This window comes from Bemisia tabaci, chromosome 2 (genome assembly GCF_918797505.1).
Source record: "Bemisia tabaci chromosome 2, PGI_BMITA_v3".
In the NCBI taxonomy this organism is placed as follows: Eukaryota; Metazoa; Arthropoda; class Insecta; order Hemiptera; family Aleyrodidae; genus Bemisia; species Bemisia tabaci.
The window spans coordinates 42811199-42831170 of NC_092794.1; the positions used below are offsets into that span (position 1 = coordinate 42811199).

The 19972-nt window shown below is 36.4% G+C and overlaps 2 protein-coding genes across 2 annotated transcripts in view; both read right to left on the reverse strand.

Moving 5' to 3' along the window:
- LOC109040049 (uncharacterized) overlaps positions 1–3465 on the reverse strand; it is a 50461-nt gene extending 46996 nt beyond the window's left edge. The window contains exon 1 of the mRNA XM_019055824.2: positions 3189–3465. Within this exon, the coding sequence (XP_018911369.1) occupies positions 3189–3267 (79 nt within the window). The 5' untranslated portion in view covers positions 3268–3465. The remainder of the gene's footprint in view (positions 1–3188) is intronic.
- A 1445-nt stretch (positions 3466–4910) lies between these two features.
- On the reverse strand, positions 4911–18952 carry Pbgs (Porphobilinogen synthase). Its single transcript, XM_019055758.2, has 8 exons — positions 18622–18952; positions 16149–16296; positions 14827–14925; positions 14167–14287; positions 12136–12362; positions 10331–10447; positions 8529–8628; positions 4911–7336 (listed from the first exon to the last, which is right to left on the reverse strand). Exons 1-8 carry the CDS (start codon positions 18741–18743, stop codon positions 7266–7268), a joined length of 1005 nt encoding a protein of 334 aa, XP_018911303.1. The 5' UTR covers positions 18744–18952; the 3' UTR covers positions 4911–7265.
- Positions 18953–19972: the final 1020 nt, after the last annotated feature.

Sequence of the window (19972 nt, forward strand, 5' to 3'; positions counted from 1 at the left end):
CAACCATCATGTTCTTGACCACAGACTCACCACAGACAGATGATTGGACGTATTACATACATTACCTAATAATACCAGAAGTGAAAACTATGTCCCGAACTGAACCCTCCACACAAATGAAAACCAAAGTAAGTTGGGGATTAAAATCTATTGGTTATTTCAGCTAATAAGGACTTGACTTCAAAACGAACTAAAAACCCATTGAAATTTAGAAAAACATCGATTCAAAAGCAAGGTTTTGAACCTTCCACTCCTGTGTTACTATTGAGAAGAGAAAATGAGGCAACCTCATTGCTTGGAATTATCACAGAACGTTTTTCGCACCGAGGAGAAAAATCGAGCTAGTTTTTGAAAAATGACATTGGATGGCTTTCCTGGCAAGATCAGAATTTTTCACACGAATACCGCGGCATTCATAAACGTCAGTAAATTCAGACAGGTAAAAAGATAAGATTTGCCTTCATTTCCACGTGATACCACACAACTACTTCGGAGTTCGAATAGTCACGCGCTCGGTGCACGCTTCAACCAGTGTTGATTCACGAAACGCTTATTGTGCAAATTTCCGCGAGCGTTAAAAAAATACACATACACGATTTATCCAGCGGTTTTAAAATAGCTTAAGAAATTAGACGTGATTTTCATCTCAGGATCGCGGCAAAAACACGATTTTTCTAGCAATTTTGTAGAAAAGTGAGAAATTGCGCTATATTCCGCTATTTTTAAACCGGGATATCCCGGAGAGCGCGATTTTTCCAGCGGTTATGTAATGAAATAAAAATTAACGCGTTTTTCACCATAATATCGCGGCATGTGCGCCATTGTTCCAGATGTTTTGTGAGGACAGACGTGAATACGCATTATTCCATGAATATCGCGGCATTCATGAACGTCTGTAATTTGAAGCAGGCGATACGCTAAGATTTTCCTTCTTTTTCGCGTGATACCACACACCTACTCCGGAGTTCGAAGAGTTGCGCGCTGGATTTCTGCATTTAACGATGCGAGCATAATACCTACACCAACTCATGAACGTCAGTAATTTGACACGGGCGAAAGGCTATGATTTGCCTTCAATTTCGCGTGATACTACATGACTACTTCGAAGTTCGAATAGTTGCGAACTTTGTGTCCGCGCTGACCAGTGACCAATGTTCATTCATTAATAATTTTCATGCTTTCCGTAAACATTAAAAATCACGCCGTTTTTCTGGCGATTTTGTTAAAACATAAAAGATTACTTGAAAATGCATAAAAATTGCGCGTTTTTCACCTCATTATCGCGATAAAAATGCGATTTTTCGGGCGGGTGGTGGTGAAAAAATAAAGAAATTTATGCATTTCATGGTGTCTAGAAATCTTGGCCATGCTCACTCCCTGATTTTTCCGTAGAAAACGAATCACTCGATGGGAAGTTTAGAAATCAAGTCCTTAAGAAGATACAACATGTATCTTTTCATGCAGCAGATCAAATGGAAGTTAGTTTCCAAAAATGATGTCGTCAGTAGGTAATGAGACCACTTAACTAATGTTACTTCTAAACACAGCTAGCTAACGTCTCCTAAAGGAGTTAATTTTCAGACTTCTTGTTCACCAATTCATTTTCTGGTGAAATTTTGAAAAAAGAAAAAAAAAAACAGAAACATAACAAGGAAATGTCTCTCACATGATGGTTCATTGAGACCATTAGATTTCTCTTATGTACCTAACATAACTAGGATTTCAAAAGGCATCGAAGCTAGAGAGCAATGCATGGACTTCTCTCAGAATTGAGAGCAGTTATAAGGGTTTATTCGCTCTTTCAACTTCAGTGCTTTTTTTTTTAAGTTAACAGCAGAGGATATCGCGATGAGCTATGGTATTTATTAATTATGGTCCACTGCTGCAGTTCAGCCTGTTTCAAGCGGTCCCATAGGTGGTCCGATTGCTCATCTAAGGTACTCATTGAGCGGTTACAAGCAATCCTAACCTCAAGCACAACTGCTTTGAGCCGCAGATAATCCAACCCATACAGTTCCACAGATAATGAAAGAGCCAGAAGAATATTAAACAAGAACCTACGTGCCACTATCATTTAAAACTGTAGGTAAAAAATGAATCAGTCAACCTCACTTTGAAGGGACGACAACTAAGTGGAGTATTGTGTGTAGTTATTCCAACTATTAGGAATGCGGTTACCACAACAACCACTGCAAATGATATTAAGGCTTCTTTTTTCTCCCAACCGCAGAGGATCGCTGTGGGACCCAGCACTTTTTTATCCCGTTCCACTGGTGCATTCCAGTGGAACGCTTGGACTACTCTTGCGAGGTGGGTTGAGGCTATGGTTATGCAGATTGAACCAGCCCAAACCGCAAAGATACCGATCCATCGCGTTCCATGGATATAAAAAAGCCCTAGTAGTGCAATTCCTATTCAATCTAAAAAAGGGCAAGGTTGCATAAGAGGTAGAGTAATATATATGTACTTGGTGGTATCTTCATTTCTCATTCATAAAACTGATGGTTCATCCTCATTGTTGTTACTATGTAAAATTCAATTTAAGTACTCAGAGGGATCCAAAACAGTGATTCAGAGGACGATAATTTGATAACTCAGTGATGGACTTGGTAGAATTTTGGAAAGCGAATCCACTATCAGGACATACATCCTACGATGCAAGTTTCCTTCAAACTAATTGGTGATAAGAGTATACGCCAAACAAGTTTATGCACTTCTAGACTGTGACAGAAGATCTTCTGACATCACTGAGACGTAAATTAAATGCAAGTATCAATATGGCGGATCTTCGGCCACGGTTTAAGAGAGTGTAAACTCATTTAGCATGGACTCATCGACTACTACTATGGAGAATGGAGTCAAATATTGGAGTTTCACGGAGAGCTTATCCTCAAGTAACGAGCCCTTACCGACTACTTTCACCTGGACTCAGTAACGGAGATCGACTTAACTCAGTTCCTTCAGATTGTCAATGGACTAATAGCTGACTGAAACAAAGCAACCGATGGGCAGCATATTTCTTGCTTTGGAGTAAACAAAGGAATTCAGTACTGATCGAAGGCGGATTCGAGCAGCTACCAGCTGGGGTGTGCTAGAGTTTTCCGTACTGGCAAAATATCGCAAAGTAGTGCCCAGATTTGGCTCATGAAGTCGAATGGCAAAATTGAACCTATCAAAAACAAACTTACCTTCAGTCACACGTCCTCTTTTGGGTAAGGTGTCACTAGGCTTGTCCTTATCACCCATGCTTTTGATCTGACACTGCATGATTTGAACTGAATGATGTGGATTTCAGGCGGTACAGATCGACACTTGAAAACTTCGCGCTAATTCTTCGGACATTCTTTGCCGAGTGTGCGGCAAAAGGCGAAACCTACAATAAAAAATAAAATCGCGAAGAAGATCTGGTTACGCACTTCAACTATCAAACCAGTTGCTTTCTAAATAGAAACAAAACGGGAGTAGCCAGTGTTGCAGCTTCGCAGGATAAAGGGGAATTTTTAGCAAACGTAAACAAACGAGATATCGAACTTTACACCGAAACTTTATTTCATCATAAGAAAAAAATTAATCCACAGTTAAAAGCAACCGAGACAGTTATTCCGACAACTTTTGGGAAATAGAAAACTCAGTTATAAACTCGCCGTAACAGATATTATTATCCGAAAGTGAATTATCAAAATAAGTCAAATCGGTCAAATCGCAAAGAGGACGTACCATTCAAATGAAAAGCGCGGGAACCCATGCATGATGAGAGGGCAAGAGGGGGTCTGATAACCTAAATATTTCAGAGATATTCACCGACAGCTTCTTTTTTAATTGTCGAAATTACATTCTATATTCAGACATAAAATTCGCGCCTCTCATTTGATAATATATTTTCTTAGAGTAAGTACCTACCTATAAGGTACAAAAATAACATGAAACCTGTTGCTATTTGGGGCACTACTATACAACTTTTTTTAGGAACATACCATTTTCCACAAACCATGCGTCGAACAAAATACGACTATGCACAATTAGTTTGAGGCTCTCATTATGTAAGAAAAAATTATTTCCAGAAATTGTCACAAAAACTGGAATGCTGGTTTCTCCGTAATAGCTAAGGGATGCTTATTATTCATTACGGTTGAGGGTAGTTTGGGATTCTAATGCATCCCTGCGTGAATTCATCATGGATGCAAAACATTTAATCATCACGATCACCTTACTAATCGATGGCCGAAGTGCGAAACGACAGGCTCCGTTGGCGACGTTGCAGGGCTCTTTTCAAATTTTATTTTTCCTTTGAAAAACTAATTGATGTAGTTTCTTGAAAATTTCTTTGATCTGTCTGCTCTGTTAGCGGAATATTCTTCATAAATTTTAAGCTATGAAACTGGCTTTTTTCTATTTGAAAAAAAAAAAACAGGAGTGAAAATTTGGAAACATTGCAATGAGGATATAAGGTTTTACACTTTGGCCATCGATATCATATAGCGTGGTGATTGTTTAAAATGATGCTTCCAAAATTTTTCATTCAAGTTGCTTTTGGCAAAGCCAGGCAAAAAATGGTTTGAAAAAAAATTTTGTAGAGGAATAATGAAACATGGTGCTTTCATTCACGCCTACCTGGGGTTCACCAGATACAATGAGCGTATGTGCAGGTCTTCAAATATTTTTCCCAGATCTTTAAGGAAAATGTGTATGGACTTTTCCTGACTCCAGACACATTATAGAGGTAGCTGACTTTTTCAGGAATTCCAAGACTAGATAATTTGCAATGAGGTGACGCACCCTCATTAAAAATTTACAAAACTTTAGCAAATGGTTGAGCACATTCAAACCCACCAGAGCTTATTAAATCAGCAGCTAATCCCTTGGAATGAGGATAGGGAGTTTAAAAATATTTAACATTGAATAGTCAAAAATAAAAGAGTATGTAATCAAAACCTTTATTTAAGAAAACATATACAAAAACAATGTCTCAAATGGAGACTTTAAACTCTGAGAAATGCAATGAACACAGCTAAATCAACGGAGCAAAATTCTCCCTGGGAGAGAGTTCCCTCTTAAAGTCTACTTCTGCACCACAATCCCTATTCTCAATACCTAACAATGATAACAGGAAAACTACAGGATAAGTTGAGAGGCAATCAGGGAAATGAATGAACAAAAATAAACCAAATAATAATAATATTAATAACTCCTGAACAGTAACAAAGGTTCCATGATTGAGACCTCTCTCCGTTTTTTATGAATCATTATGGGGTTTTAAAATTTAATTCTACTAAAACATTATTTAAATTTCAAATAGATGATTTAAAGATGGCTGTTTCATGTTCTCTGATACAAGCGAAAATTATTGAAAAAAAGTATGAAGATTTGTGCTCATGATATCCTTACTTTTCGGAGAAGTCTCATTCAAGGAACTAAATGTGGTCAAACTGCCGTTTGATAAATCACATGAATCACATCAATTCAATTCTGAGCTCTGTTGAGCTAACGAAAAACACTATTAAACTTTTGGAACTTGCCATAAAACCTCTTGATAAAATTAAGAACTTGATAAATAAATCCTCTTGATCTTAATTTTCTAAAGATCACGAGACTAAGAGAGAGAGCAGGAAAATGAAAACACTTGAGCTGAAAGAATTAAGTTTGATTTTTTCAAATTTCGTTTTTTCCATTAGTTCCAAATCTTGTTTTCGTTTCTTTCAATCTTGTGACTAATGACTGTATTTTTCTGAATTTTACTAAGCTTTTATTCCCATCGAAAGAAGCATACTCGTAAATTTTGGAGGTAAATGTTCTTACTGTTTCTCAAAAACAAATAATTTCTCAGGAAAAGACAGCATTATGATGTTCTTACAGCGTTTTCCCTCCATATGACAGAACTCTCAGGAAACTCTGATTTTTTACTGAAAAAGGTTGATTGCGTTTGCGCCTACATTCTGGGAATTACTTGTACTGAATCAATAGAAGAGCTGATAAAAGGAGGTCTTCATACTAGAAGTTTTGTCACACAAAATTATTGGACCTCTGTTTTGATGTTTTCGAGAATGAGACTTGAATGCTTAAAACAAGTTGTTTCCCCAAAAAATTAGAAGAGTGGTTTGCTCATTAAAGTGACAAAATAATGCTTCTCAAATTTCAGGGCTCCAATAGCCTTTTAGCTTAGGGCATTGCGCCCTAGCAGAGAGGTGTGCACTGCAATTTCAAGCGACATCTCATAATTTCTATTCATTCCAGAGAATATGTTTTTGGATTTATTCTGACTGAAGTAACAGCAAAGAGAATGGAGAGAAAAAAAAAAACAAAAAAAAAGTAAAGAAAAAAAAAACCTAATACAGGAACAAAAAAAATTATATTAAAATACTGGGAATTAAATTACTGATCTCTTAACTGAGGCCTTGGGCTACTATGACATCGCTAGAAGCATAATTTTTTCACTTCAGCAAGCAATTCAATTTGCCAATCTTTAATTATTTTTTGAACTTCATGGTCCTAATAGCAAAAACGGCAAAATAAGGGTCCAATAGTTTTATATGTAGGAACTTTCAGCAATAGTCAGACTAAAATCTAGGTGGGACACTACATGACTTCCCCTTGTGAGAGAAATTAAAGTAAGAGGAGTCTAAAAAAATAAATATTACACATAAATCAAGAATCAAATGCAATATCAAATTTCATATGGTTTTTTCATGGTTTCCTATATTTTCATCTCTTTTAAGAGTGTTAAAAAAAAACCTCTTTCAGCACAAGAGGAGGGAATATCCATCTCTAGAACGCAAAAAATAAAACAATCGAATTTTACCTACATTTTATCTCAGACACAGACCTTATCTTCATTGCATTCAAAAGAAGCAAATTAAATACATAGACTTGGTCAAAGGAATGATACTTTTTGATATCTATCAGTCATTGTCCCAACAACAATGCAGGGACAATAATTTTTCACTCACCGATGTGAGCAATATTGAATTACACATTCTGGTATGCATTAACCTAAATGTGCACATATTTCATTTGCAATGTTGCATGTATCTTAAAGGCAATCCAACATTTGAAAATTACATAAATATAATCACAAGAAGAGCCCATTCGGAGGGCAAACATTTTTGGCACTAAAAATTTAATAACCGGTCATTGACTTAATTTTTGGAAGAGGGACTACCTAATTAAATTGTCTTTTACAATGGAAAACATTGTCTTTTACATTGGAATTTTGTAAAACTTTTAAATGAAACAAAACAATAAACAAGGGAGTAGAATTAAGGCTTTCTCTAGGATAGATCTCCTTCTGCTAGCCATTCGAGAATTTTCGGTGTGAAGTAAGTTATGATGACATCAGCACCTTTAAAAATCAGAAAATAAAATAAATTACATAAGACACAAAATGAATGGAAAAAAATTACAACAAACATTTGCAAGCCCAAATTAAAGCAGGGAAGGGAGTGCAGAGTGTATCTTAAGGAAGAAATAGTGAATTTTGGAATGACTATAGCAATGGACCCAAGTGTGCCAAAACCATGTTCAATGTTCTTGTCCTGTCCTCTCTCTATTACAAAAATTCCTACAAAAAGATGAGTAAAATGACCCCTAACTGCTGCATTCATTGTGCGTGCCTGTAGAATTATAATAATTTTGGGCCTGATTAGCTTAAATTTTTTGGTTACCATGATAACAGCAGCCATCTTGCAACAACCAGATGGTTTCACACTGACAAATTTGATATTTTTTAGTTATACTTCGTTTTAAAAGAGCATTGGAATAGCGATTCTGACAAGATTCGATTTGAAATAATTCTTGCCAAAAATCTGTAAGAGGCAGAATTTTAAAGCTCATTAAAATTGTCATTGTCAATTACCTACTTTGAAAATGAGATGATTCTGATTTCAATCGTTCGCTCAAGATTTGATCTTTGAAATGAAATCAAGATCATTTCTCTAGCATCATAAGTTTTGAAATAGCAGCATCAGTCTACTTTCTATCAGGACAAGCTATGTATGTTACAAATTATTTTGACGAATCTAGTCAATAATTTGAACTTTGACTTGTACTGACTCTAAGTACTGGATAACATTTATTTGTTTATTTATCTACCTAGGTTCAATTATTATGAGAAATATAAAACTTCTCAAGAAAATGTTACAACCTTCTCAATGAAGTTCTTTAAAAATGATGAAATCAGGGGTGCAGAAAATACCTGATCACACACCCCGGCGGGCGCATGAAAATGTGGAAAAGCTCCCAAAATGTGGAAGGAGGGAAAATTTTGAAGGGTAATTAGTCGAAAGTCAACGGAAAACAGAATAAAAAGTCATCTTGTTTTTAAATTGGTGGGAAATTTTGTGGAAAACCAATGAAAAAAAATGTGGAAAACCCACAGGCAGGTGCGTGAAAATGTGGAAGCTTGGAAGATTCTGCACTCCTGAATGAAATTTCATCCCATATTTTTTCAGCAACATTCTTTTTTAACCCTTAAAATCAGTGCTGAAATATTTGTTTTCATTATCTCAAATTGAAGAAATTAAAAAGCATCTAACCTGCGCGTCTCATGGACTGTAAAACTTCTGTTACTCCAGCCTTCAGATCCATTATACCGTTTTCAGCTGCTAAATACAACATTGAGTACTCTCCAGAGACCTACAAGATAAAAGGAAAACATGATTTAATATTCTGGATGATTAAGCGGTAGCACATTAATTTACACTAGAGCGCACAAATGGAAAGAAAGAAGAAAGTCTTTAATTTCCTCAGCGACCAATTGTTTAGCATTGGTGACCAAAAATTAGAATGTCCCGCTTACACGAAAAACCAGAGTCCACTTAAATTACACCTCTCACTTCAAAGGTTTTGACAGGCTTTTCAATAACCAGAGTTCCTGCCCCATTTTGCGTTGTTCAAAGTATAAACAAGGTCTGATAGCTGAGCCGAATTGCTGATTTGGAGGTTGTTATATTTCCATACTACATACAGGGAATGTCACAGTAAGGTTTAGTGTGCTATTTAACTCAAATAGATTACGGTTTTTTTCATGCGCCGGAAGTTTGAATTTACACATGAAAAAAGTTATCATCTTTATTAGGAATTACTTTTAGTAATTTTTGTCACACAAATCATGTTCTACTTGAAAATTGGATGAAAAAAATGCATCATGATGCTTAAATTCAAACCTTGTCTAGCTTACCATTAGCTTAGACCTGATAAAACAAAAAAATACTGACGGGAAATACGCTGGGACTGACTTGTCTTATTATTAAGTTATCAAGTATATCTATTCTTGGCTTTAAACTAAGTAGCTAACACAGCTTCATAGTCCTAAAATCTATTTATACATTTCTACCATGCACCTCAAAGTTAGATTGTGCTTGTACCCTATAGCTCAAAGCACACACATACCAAATTTCCGCTATGTTTAGTGGCTGTCTATTAAGCCAACAACTGTGTGATGTAACAACTGTGACAGAAGCTACTAACATAGGCTCCAAGCACAGCCATGCTCCCACCAAATTGGTCTCTTATTTCCATCTCACACCAATGGCACACAGTGGAAGTAGTGCACGCTACAAGCGCAACCAGGCAGTGTGGACTGACTACTATTGAATGGCCTTGTACGTCCTCTTCCCGGTTTCCTCAAAAGGATAGAGCTGGTATTTAAGTAGCATGGTTTGGTTACCCATGACTATGGTGATGAATTTGTAAATGTCTTTAAAAAACCGTCAATGCCAAGGATCAAACAGGAGCCTTAATGCTGCAGCAAACTGCACCTTGTGACGAATTCGTCACATGTACGTTTTTCGCTTATAGTCAATTGTGGAATCAAATATTTCTGTTGTGGGTTCTTTGTGACGAATTCGTCACAAGATGGCGGACAAGAAAAAATAGGTGGGGGGGAGGGCGTATACAATTGCCAACATAGAAAAAAGTCACCGTTCTGTGAGGCATGTTGTCAACATGGCGTCAGTCTGGTTGGGCATTTTCGTATGCTTTTTTCTGTTGGTAAAGGTGGATTTTGATGTGGGGAAAAATTGTTTTCTGCTAGGTTATACGTTCAACTCATGATATCCAATCAGAAACAAGGATTATCTTTCTTACTATTATACTAGAGGTAGAAGAGGTCCCACTTCACTAGAGTCCATGCCAAATAAGTTTGTTTACACACTTTTAGACTGCGACAAAAGATCTGCCGTCTTGATTCTTGCAATTACTTTCAATGCTAAACTGACATCACATGATCTTTTGTCGCAATCTAGAAGCACTTAAAATTATTTACTCAGGACTCAACCTTGACTGACTTTAATGTGTTTCGCTAAAAGTGATCGAGAGGATAACTTCTGATGCTTACCTGATAAATGAACATGGGATATTCAGGATGACTACTTTTTATCTGTTTGACAATATCCAAATATGCTAGTCCAGGTTTCACCATTAACATGTCTGCACCCTCTCTGACATCCCTCTCCTGAGAAGACAATGAAGAAATTAAAAGCAATTCAAAAGATAAGTATTTTGAGGAATAGGAAAAAAAGATACACAAATCCGTTTTAGAGATAGGTTCTGTTCAATTTTTTAAGAAGACTTCGTCTGCTTGTAGACAGAATAACAGCACAATGATGGTGAAACTCCCAAACCACATATCGTGGTTTGCAACGTTGCAGGCTTGCTTCATTTTTTAAATAGAGAACAAGTCAACATCAACTCTCAAAAACTTCCGTAATTGTTGTTCTCTGTGCAAAGCAAATTCTGAGGAAACGTCAAGAAATGATGTTGATTTATTTCCCTTTAAAATAAAAGGAGCACAAAGATTTTTAAGCACCGCAAACGAGATACACAATTTAAGAGTTTTACTATCGATAAGTATGTAATTCTTAAAGACTACGGTCAACTTTTTCATTTATTACAGCGGGCAATTAAGATTTTTTCCTTTTTTTCTGGGCCGAGGTGAGCATAAGGTTTTGAGGATGTGATTTCTTGTGTTCTTTCCCTTCAGTCTTCATAAAAAGTTGGCTGACTGGTATTGCTGAAATTCAATAGGAGCCATAAAAAAATATCACTTTTGAGAAGGGGGCTGAAAAAAATGGTTTCCTGAATACTGATAATTCCTAAAGGTACCAACAAAACAGAATTCCAAATTTTTGAAAAAGTATAGGGTAATTTTGAAGGTATATATCTCTAGAGGAAGGAGGATGATTCATTGCTTGTCACATCTCCATGATCCTTCAAGTTTATATACTTGGAATAAACGGCAAAGAAATACATTTGAGCATGATCCAATACAATAATAAAAAAGAGCTAAAAAGGGTCTAGAATGTTCACCATTTAGTTCAGCAAAATTCCTGATTTGTCTAATGAAAAATGCTTGCTCTGCCCAAAGTTTTCATGGTGTTGCAGGGGAAGGGGGGAGGAGGGAGCAGAGCAGAAGAAATTTGTTCAATGTTCTCCTTTGCCTTTGCTGCAATTGGGCGCTTTTTGCATTCCTGCAATGAAAAAATACATTGTACTTTTTCTGCACAGGCTGGCAGATTGACTGAAATCTGCCCATTAACTAATTGAGTCATTATAGATCGACGTATAGGTACTCAAACGAATATTTAAGGGTAAGGTAACACTTCGTTTCGAAATACGGATTTATTCCAATAAGGACCCTGTTAACGGAAACAGCTGTCTCTATCAAAACTGCATCAGCCTTGAGTCAAAGCACAGTTGCCTGACATACCTGTCTGTTGGGTTGATCAGCTCTTAAAACTGATAAACTAGGCTACAGCGCTAATTAGTCTAATTACTGAATCAAACCATTGCATGCTTTGATGGCCACAATTTTGCACACATGCATTTCTCAAAAAAGTACACTTTGATTTACAACTGAGCAGTATCTCCTTGGATTGGAATTTAAGGAATTCTAAAAAATATCAAGAAATTGAACTTACGTAAAATAGGCACTGTTATGGACCAAATTTATGCATGAGAAGTTTAAAAAGCCACAGATTTAGCAATGATACGTTTCGGACACAGACCTCATTAGATATTTAATATGGACAGGATAGGATTCTACACTTAGTGCAAAACGTAGAGCTTTGAAGATCGATGGGTATGGAGAGCAAAGTTTAACAAACATTTTAAGGAACCAACATACGAAAAATCAAGACTTACGGCTGCTCTTTGTGCCAAACCACTGCTGCCACCAGGAAGTTGGTAGCATTTCCGATCTCCAAAAGCTGGGGCAGACTTGGCAGCCTCTCTGAAAGGACCATAGAATGAAGAGAAAAATTTGGCGGAGTAAGATAGAACGCTAACACTGTGCACTAGGTAACCTAATGACGATTTTATGGCTGCAATCATACCATCCATCATGCATGACGGTGCTACGATGTGAGCGCCTGGAAAAGAAATGAATCAACAAATGAAAATATGGTAAAAAATTTTGATACTCTAGAGGAAAAATAAAGTAGGACATGTTATGTTTCTTTCAGCGTGAATATATAAATAGAAAATACCTTGTAGAAACAGTTACTGCTCCCTCTAGACTAAATAGTTGCCATTATTTCTTCATCTTCAAATTATTTTACTTTTTTTTTTTCTTGAGTTTTACTCCCTCTTATCTTTTGTGATAATTTTTTGTGCTAAATCTAATCTGTTTCACAGTGAGACCTCTATTTATTGGATTTCACAGGGCTGACAAATCAATCCATTAAATTGTAGAATCTGTAGATTCGAATGAGGTTAAACACTTAAGGCCCTTTACGGAACCAGACAACTGATCCCTTAAATCACGATCCAATAAATTGAGGTCTCACTGTATTCTATCTTATAAAACTGAGCCATCCACATAAGCGCATGCTCATGGCTGGCCATTAATGAGTATTTATGCTTTGTTAAATGTACATCTCGAAAATAAAATTATCTGTTTAAATATTGAGACATGTTGTAATTTAAGGGATTTTTTTTTACAGACAGCAAAATAATTAATTGAATTTTTGTCGAAACAAACTGAATGGATTCATTCCTGTGTTACTTTAATAGCTAATTGATCTATTATTTCTCATAGACGCGTCTTTTCTTTTTTGGGGAACAGAGGAAGGTAAGACATAGCCCCTATGTTGCAGGCAAAAATCAATTATCAGCAACAAGGCATCTCCTTAAGCAAATGACAAATATGATTATGTACCTAACCAGCTCGCTGCTTGCCTGGGCCTATGAGAGCTGAAGTAAAATTCAGCTAGATACAAATCTTAAATAAAGTAATTTTTTTAAGAATCTTAAAAAAATTTCAGCCATTTTATTCGAATTTAATTTAACAAAGAAAATAAGTTTTAAAAAAGTACACAATTCGCTCACGGAGCAGTAAATTTTTACTTTTACATAAACCTTCCTATTTGTAGATATTTTTAAATAAAAATCCGATTGGCAAAAGAAAAATTAATTTTAAAAGACGGGAGCGAAGCATATATTCAGGGCAAATAAAAGCAGCAGAGAAAATGATTTCACAAAGCTTCTTCCAGTTCCCATCTCTTTAAGTTGTCCCAGTTGTGGAGGGTGTCTTGAAATCAGGCCCGCCACAAGGGTGGGGATACTGGGTACCTGGTACTTGTCAATTTTCATAAAGGTCATGAAAGTTAGCAAATCTGTTCCAACTTAGTCCTTTAAAGTGTCCTCAAGTACTTATCTTTCGGCACCAAAATTTTTCTTCTTGGACTTACTTCACCTCCTGTGCAGTTTTGTGTGTGTCCTCATTATTTTCATTTTTTCGAGTTGGTGTGTTTACACTGATCAATTTTCTTTGAGGATTGAGTTTTCCTCCAAAAACTTTGTTTAAGGTGGAAAATTTGTGGCTGGGGATTAGGGAAAAAACTGAAGTCATTTTTGGTTACAACGTTTAAGTTCACTTAGACCGTTAACTTAGTCGTTTAATCAATCACGTTTTTACAAAAGTATTTCTGCAGGCCTATGAAATCCATCTTGCGGTATTACTGTCATTAAGAAGACCACAAAATAATTCCAAGACACTTTTGACAACTGGAGCGACAACTTTAAAAAGTGGGAGATAGGACAACGCCAAAAAGAAAAGAAAAGAGAAAAAATCATTCCTCAAAGAAGAAAGAAATAATTTACTCTGCTGCTTTCATTTGTTCTCGATAAGCTTTGCTCCACTCTGCCAAAATAAATTTTTCTTTTCTAACTTACCAGCAGTTCCATAACTGTATGCAATTTCTCCAATTCTTCTTATTGAATCCATGTTATTGATTGATCCATCATCGTATAATATGCCACAGTGACCATGGTCCGTATAAGCACACAAACACACCTACAACAGTAACATTAGAACAGTGCATTAATAATGCAACTAAAAAAACACATTGGTCCGTTGAGGTATCAAAAATTACTTAAAATATTTTCTGACACAAACAGAGTTTTCTGTAGATGCTTTAACTCCAGTTGCAATTGCAATGAGTTATTTAAATTTTATGAAGATTTTTCTTGCAATCATGTTCAGGTTGAGTTCTAATTTGGGTCTGATCATTATTAATGTTTATTGAGTAACGATTATTGACAGATTTCCTTCTTATGTTGTTTTTCCCTAGACTTTGCCTTACTTGGCATGAACAGTGTTGCTATTTTTTCTTTCCTTTTTTTTTTTTTACTTTATGTTTACCATTTTCTACTGGAAGGCTGATTTATATCACTTGATTTTTAATTTATTTGTAAACAACAAACAATTTGGTACAAAAATGTTTGAAATTAGCTGAGACACTAATCTTCAAAATCGCAATAAAATAGTAGTTATAAAAAATAGCCTTCGGGTTTCATTGAAAGGAGTATGTTCGAAAACTGCCAAATACTTACATCACATGCAATGACAAGATCTGGGAACCATTTTCTAAGATTTGGAATTGCTTGTACCACAGGATTGGCCGTTGAGTCTGCTGAGGAGCCAGTTTTATCCTGAGAGATAAGAGAAAATGAGTGATTTTAGTTTCAGGTAAAAATAGCGGAGAGCAAGGTAATACATTAAAAATGATGAAGAATGAACAGTGAATAATGTGCAGAAAGATAGGGGCGAGAGACAACATTTTTTATCTCCAGAAGCATCTATGACAAAACCTCTCTTCTTCTTTCAGAATCTCTCTGTGTTTCTCTGCTTTTCTTTTTTTTCCAAAAAATGTGATGATTTAAAGAGAATTACCATGAAAATAAATCTATGAATAGATAAGAACTCAATGTCAATGGTATAACTAAAATAAACTAACCTCCAATGAATTACTGTGTTTTCAGAATTTCTGCTTGTATTATTTTTGTGAAATAAAATCATCTACAAATTTTGCATGAATTTAAAGAACAATGATAGAAAAAGAGATGCTAATGTTTGCCATCAAGGGTTGGAATTCCGTGTAAAATTGAAATTCTGGTGATAGACGGGAAAAAGCCGATTGACCACAATTTTCTCTCAAAGAGAATGGACCACTAGACAAGGTACAAATCCAAGCAATCTGATACATGTTTCTTAACCAGAATTTCACGTAAAACACGATTTGCACAACGAACATTACTGAGACTAACTCCTAACGAAGATATTAACGTTTTTATTTCACATCGGTTACACGGAATTTGAACTGCCCGCTCACAAGAAACTCCAAGCTCTATGTGAGTCAAATCGTGCACTACAACGGTTTCAGCAAACTTCTCAATCGAGCAATGTTCATTTCCCACCTTGTTTTGTTCAAACTATCAGCAATTTGCTATAGCTGAGCCAAAGTGTCAAAATTGAGGTTGTCAGATTTTTATATCGCAGAGACTGTCATGATAACGTTCAGCGCGCCATGTGAATCACGTAGAGCATTAAGTTTTCATGAGCAGGTGATTTGAATTCACACATCAAGATTCATTAAATATCGCCGTAAGGAGTTAATTTCGGTAATTTTTGTTGTGCGCATCGTGTTTTACGTGAAATTTTAGTTACAAAACATGTATCAGAATGCTGAAATTCGTACCTTGTCTAGTGGTCCATTCTCCTTTCTGGTGCGATGTTAATTCTGACCAATCAGCAAGGCAACTGTGAGCGTGTCTTGAGGCTAATGAACCACAAGACAAGGTAAATATTAGACCTCTGCTCTGAGAGACATGTTTCGCCGTCAAAATGAGTAACCTTCGGCATGAGTAGAACTTACCTTTTCGAGGTCTGTTATGACTCCAAACAGAAGAACCGACTTCAAACCTTGTTTAACAAGTGGACTTAATATAGATTTGAGTTGATTGACTCCATAACGGTAGACCCCTGGCATGTTTTTGATTGGTTCCACAGCATCTTTTGCATCTCTGAAGATTAATGAGAGGATTATTAAGTTGTTAAGAACGTTTATAAGTTAAGCAGTTGGTAGATTTAGATATACGGAAGAAAAATAATGAAGAGAAAAAAATGTTTTCAAAAACAAGCGAGTATGTTAAGATGAGTCAGACAATATGCTAGCTTGAACTAAGAGGAGCTTCATACTAAAATAAATTTGTCATTAAGTCCACTTGCATTTGATTTACTGCATTTACTGGGTAGACAATCAAAGCTGAATTATAATTGCTCATCAAGAGAGCCTTTGCATATGAAGGTAGAATCATACCACGCTATCCATAAAAATAATGAAAAAACATGAAGAGGTATCAGGGATTTGATTGAAAAGATTATTGCATCAAGTACAACATTCAACTTCTGTTTCCATTCGATAATTTTCCCCCTTTTCCATAAACTAGTGGTTTTCTCATTTTCTCAAATGTTGCTCTCGTATTCTCGTTTCTCGAAAAGTGACTCAAAGGCCTAAAGACATTCATGTTGTACTATTGAAGGGTCAAAAGTTTTGTTTTAAGGATGCAAACATGGTTCTTCTACAGAGTAGAATGACACAGCAGTGGCGTGAAGCTGGGTAAGCAAGGTTAGCACTGCGTTCCCTAAAATTTTCAAAGACAGAAGAAAATTACACCGATGAAATTTCGTCAAGTTTGCTGAATATATTTGAAAAAAGGTTGAAAACAAGTAAATCATACTTAAAAAGAAGGCAGGCACGTAGCTCCCCCCCCCCCGAAAGCAAAAAAAAGGAGGAAAAGAAAGAAGGAAAGAGGAGACAGTAGATGAGAAAGTGCGAGAAAAGAAGAAGTTTGAGACTGTCGAAGATATTTATCTCTTTTAATGGAGAATCTTAAATGAAAACACCGTGTTCATTCCTAAATTTTCTGTCAGAAAAGCCTCAAAATGCGTCCAAACAGAGTTGAAATTTCAAAAAATTTCCAGCTTTGTTGAGTGTAACAATTTGTAAGTATTTTGTGTTAAAGTAAAAAAAAGCTTAATTTTCTGCATCAATTTATGAAAAATCTATGTTACAGAAGCCTCGAGATGCGTCCAAATAGAGTTAAAATTTCAATAATTTTTAGGATCTTTTTGAATGCATTTAATTCAAAAGTCTTTTTTGCTGAAAGTTCAAAAAGGAAACGCAATTTTTCTGCAGACATTGATGGAAAATCTGCTTCACAGAAGCCGCGTCTAATTAGATTACAATTTTCTAAAATTTTCCAGGGGAGGACCCCCCTCCGGTCTAGGGCATTCCATACCCCCCGGTAATAGAGGGACTCTGCAAGCTCCTCCGAAACAAAATCCTGGCTACTGGCCTGAAAGAAGGGAGGAAGGGAATACTTGTGGATCACAGAAGAGACAACGAAGCCAGGCAGATGGACACAACGAAGCGTGCTGTGCAATCAGGATACGGGCCATGGTCTGAGGAAGTGCTTGCTATGGCCTGAGCAGAGAACCTCTGACTCCACGAGACTAGATAATCGAGGCAGGCGGGGAAAGCGGTACGCAAAAAGTCCAAGCCATTCGATGCTCAATTGTACCGCTGAGTCAGTCTTGCCGGGCAGTTTATAACACATTAAGTTGCTGTTCCTGCTTTTGCTGTACTCCTACCTTTTCTTCGCTCTTTTGGTTGTGGTTAAGATTCCTCGCTCCGGAACAGCGTAGCTCCAATAATGAACTACTCTTATAAATAAAATGAGTAGAGGGAAATCTGAATACCTACGTAAGAAAGTTACTAAAGGTAAGTCAAGTAAGAAAGTAAGATAAGACGATACTTTAATTTTCTCACATTTGATCAGGTTTTATTTGTGAGACAGATGATATGAGGTGGTAGAGGGTCTAAATTGTGTAAATTTTCCAAGGAAGGCTCTGAAGCGGCAGACCCAATCTGGGAGCCATTGCACATCCTCCAACACCCCTCCCCCCTGTCGATGGAGAAAGAGTCGTTCCAGCTTGTCCTATCCCCAATCCCGCTGTATGCCACAGTGCAATAGAAACATTTGTCACCAAAATGATCAGCTACTTTCAGTTTGTACCACTACTTACCCGGAATTTTTTTTTCCTTTTTCAAAATTGGGCAATCTTTAAAAAAACCAATGTAATAAGTAAGTAGAGTCCATTTCAGATTACTTATCTTCTTTTGCTGTGAATGCAAGATAGGGAATGCATGTAGCGTGAGTAGAAAAGTAATCTGAAATTGGTTCTGACGATGCTTGCTGACAGCTTTGGCGAGCTGAGTCACATGGTCAGATCGGAGAGAGCTGATTTAGAAACTGATGAATACTAGGATCAGACATGAAACTTACGTGATAAAAATGGGATACATCAAATTGTCCGCAGAAATGGAAGTACTCGAAGTGTGCCATTTTCGAAGAACAGGATGGAAATAACCACTTTGAAGGATATTACGAGCTTCTTGCTTAATCATGCTGCCTTTGAAGTAGTTGCAAAAGGACTAATAATAACAACGAAGATAATGTATAAAATGACGTTTACAAAACCACCAATAAATGCTTCCGTCAAGAATTTGAGAGCAATTTAGACTATAAGTTACACTAAAAAAGGTTTGAGAAAAGTACACTTACACTTATGCTGATAAAAAAATGGGTGAAGTTCAAAATGCCACAGGCAATACAGGCATTGGCATTTGCATGCATGCAAGGCAAGAAATACAAGAAATATGCAAAAGTAAACAATCATTCCTATTGGTCCATTAATTCTACTTTGATTGGTTCATCACAGGGAAAGTTCGAGCCCGCGATTTTTAAATGTGCTGTGGACAGAGTGATGCGTTCGACTGCAATTTTGATGCATTTTTATCTGTATGAACGTGGCAGTATTGCTTCTTAATCTGTAAATGCTTGAATTTGGGAGGGCTTAAATAATCATCGTATCCTTGATTAAATCATTACATAAAACCGCAAAGACACTCTATTCCTCTACGAAGAAGCATCATGCTCATCGACTCTCATCCATTCATCTCCTTATCACCCCATGGTATAGATATCGTTAGCTCGGTGTTAATGATCATCGTTATCATCATCGTCGAAATTCAGTAAATTCAGCAATGCGGAACAAATCAAAAACACTGTGTATCCCCCCCCCCCCCCCCGAGATATATCCTGATAAAGTCGATTAACATGATATCATGTTACTTTTATAATATCATGTTGTCAGCATGATATAATGCTGTCCTAACATGATATTAAATGATATCTGTATGATAATATGGTACATGCTATCATATTGATATGCTGATACCACACTGATACCTGCTAGCACATATTGATATGCTGCTACCATACAAATATACTGATATGTTGATCTCATGCTGATACTATGATACTAGACTGATATCAAACTGATACTATACTAATATGCTGATACTCTACTGATATCATGCTGATACTCTACTGATATCATGCTGATAATCCACTGATATCATGCTGACACTCTGCTGATATCGTGCTGATATGCTGCTACTCTGCTGATATCGTGCTGAGATGCTGATACTCTACTGATATCATACTCTACTGCTATCATCAGAACTTTTATTGCTACTGTGCTGATATCATACTAATACTGTGCTGATATCATACTAATACTGTGCTGATATCATGCTAATACTGTGCTGATATCATGCTAATACTATGCTGA

Coding starts and splice junctions, on each gene's coding strand:
- Pbgs (XM_019055758.2), bottom strand. CDS start 18,743: ATGATTAAGCAAGAAGCTCGTAATATCCTTCAAAGTGGTTATTTCCAT. Junction 10,448..12,135: donor GTTTGGCACAAAGAGCAGCC/GTAAGTCTTGAT, acceptor TTGTCTTCTCAG/GAGAGGGATGTCAGAGAGGG. Junction 8,629..10,330: donor ATCCCATGTTCATTTATCAG/GTAAGCATCAGA, acceptor TTTATCTTGTAG/GTCTCTGGAGAGTACTCAAT.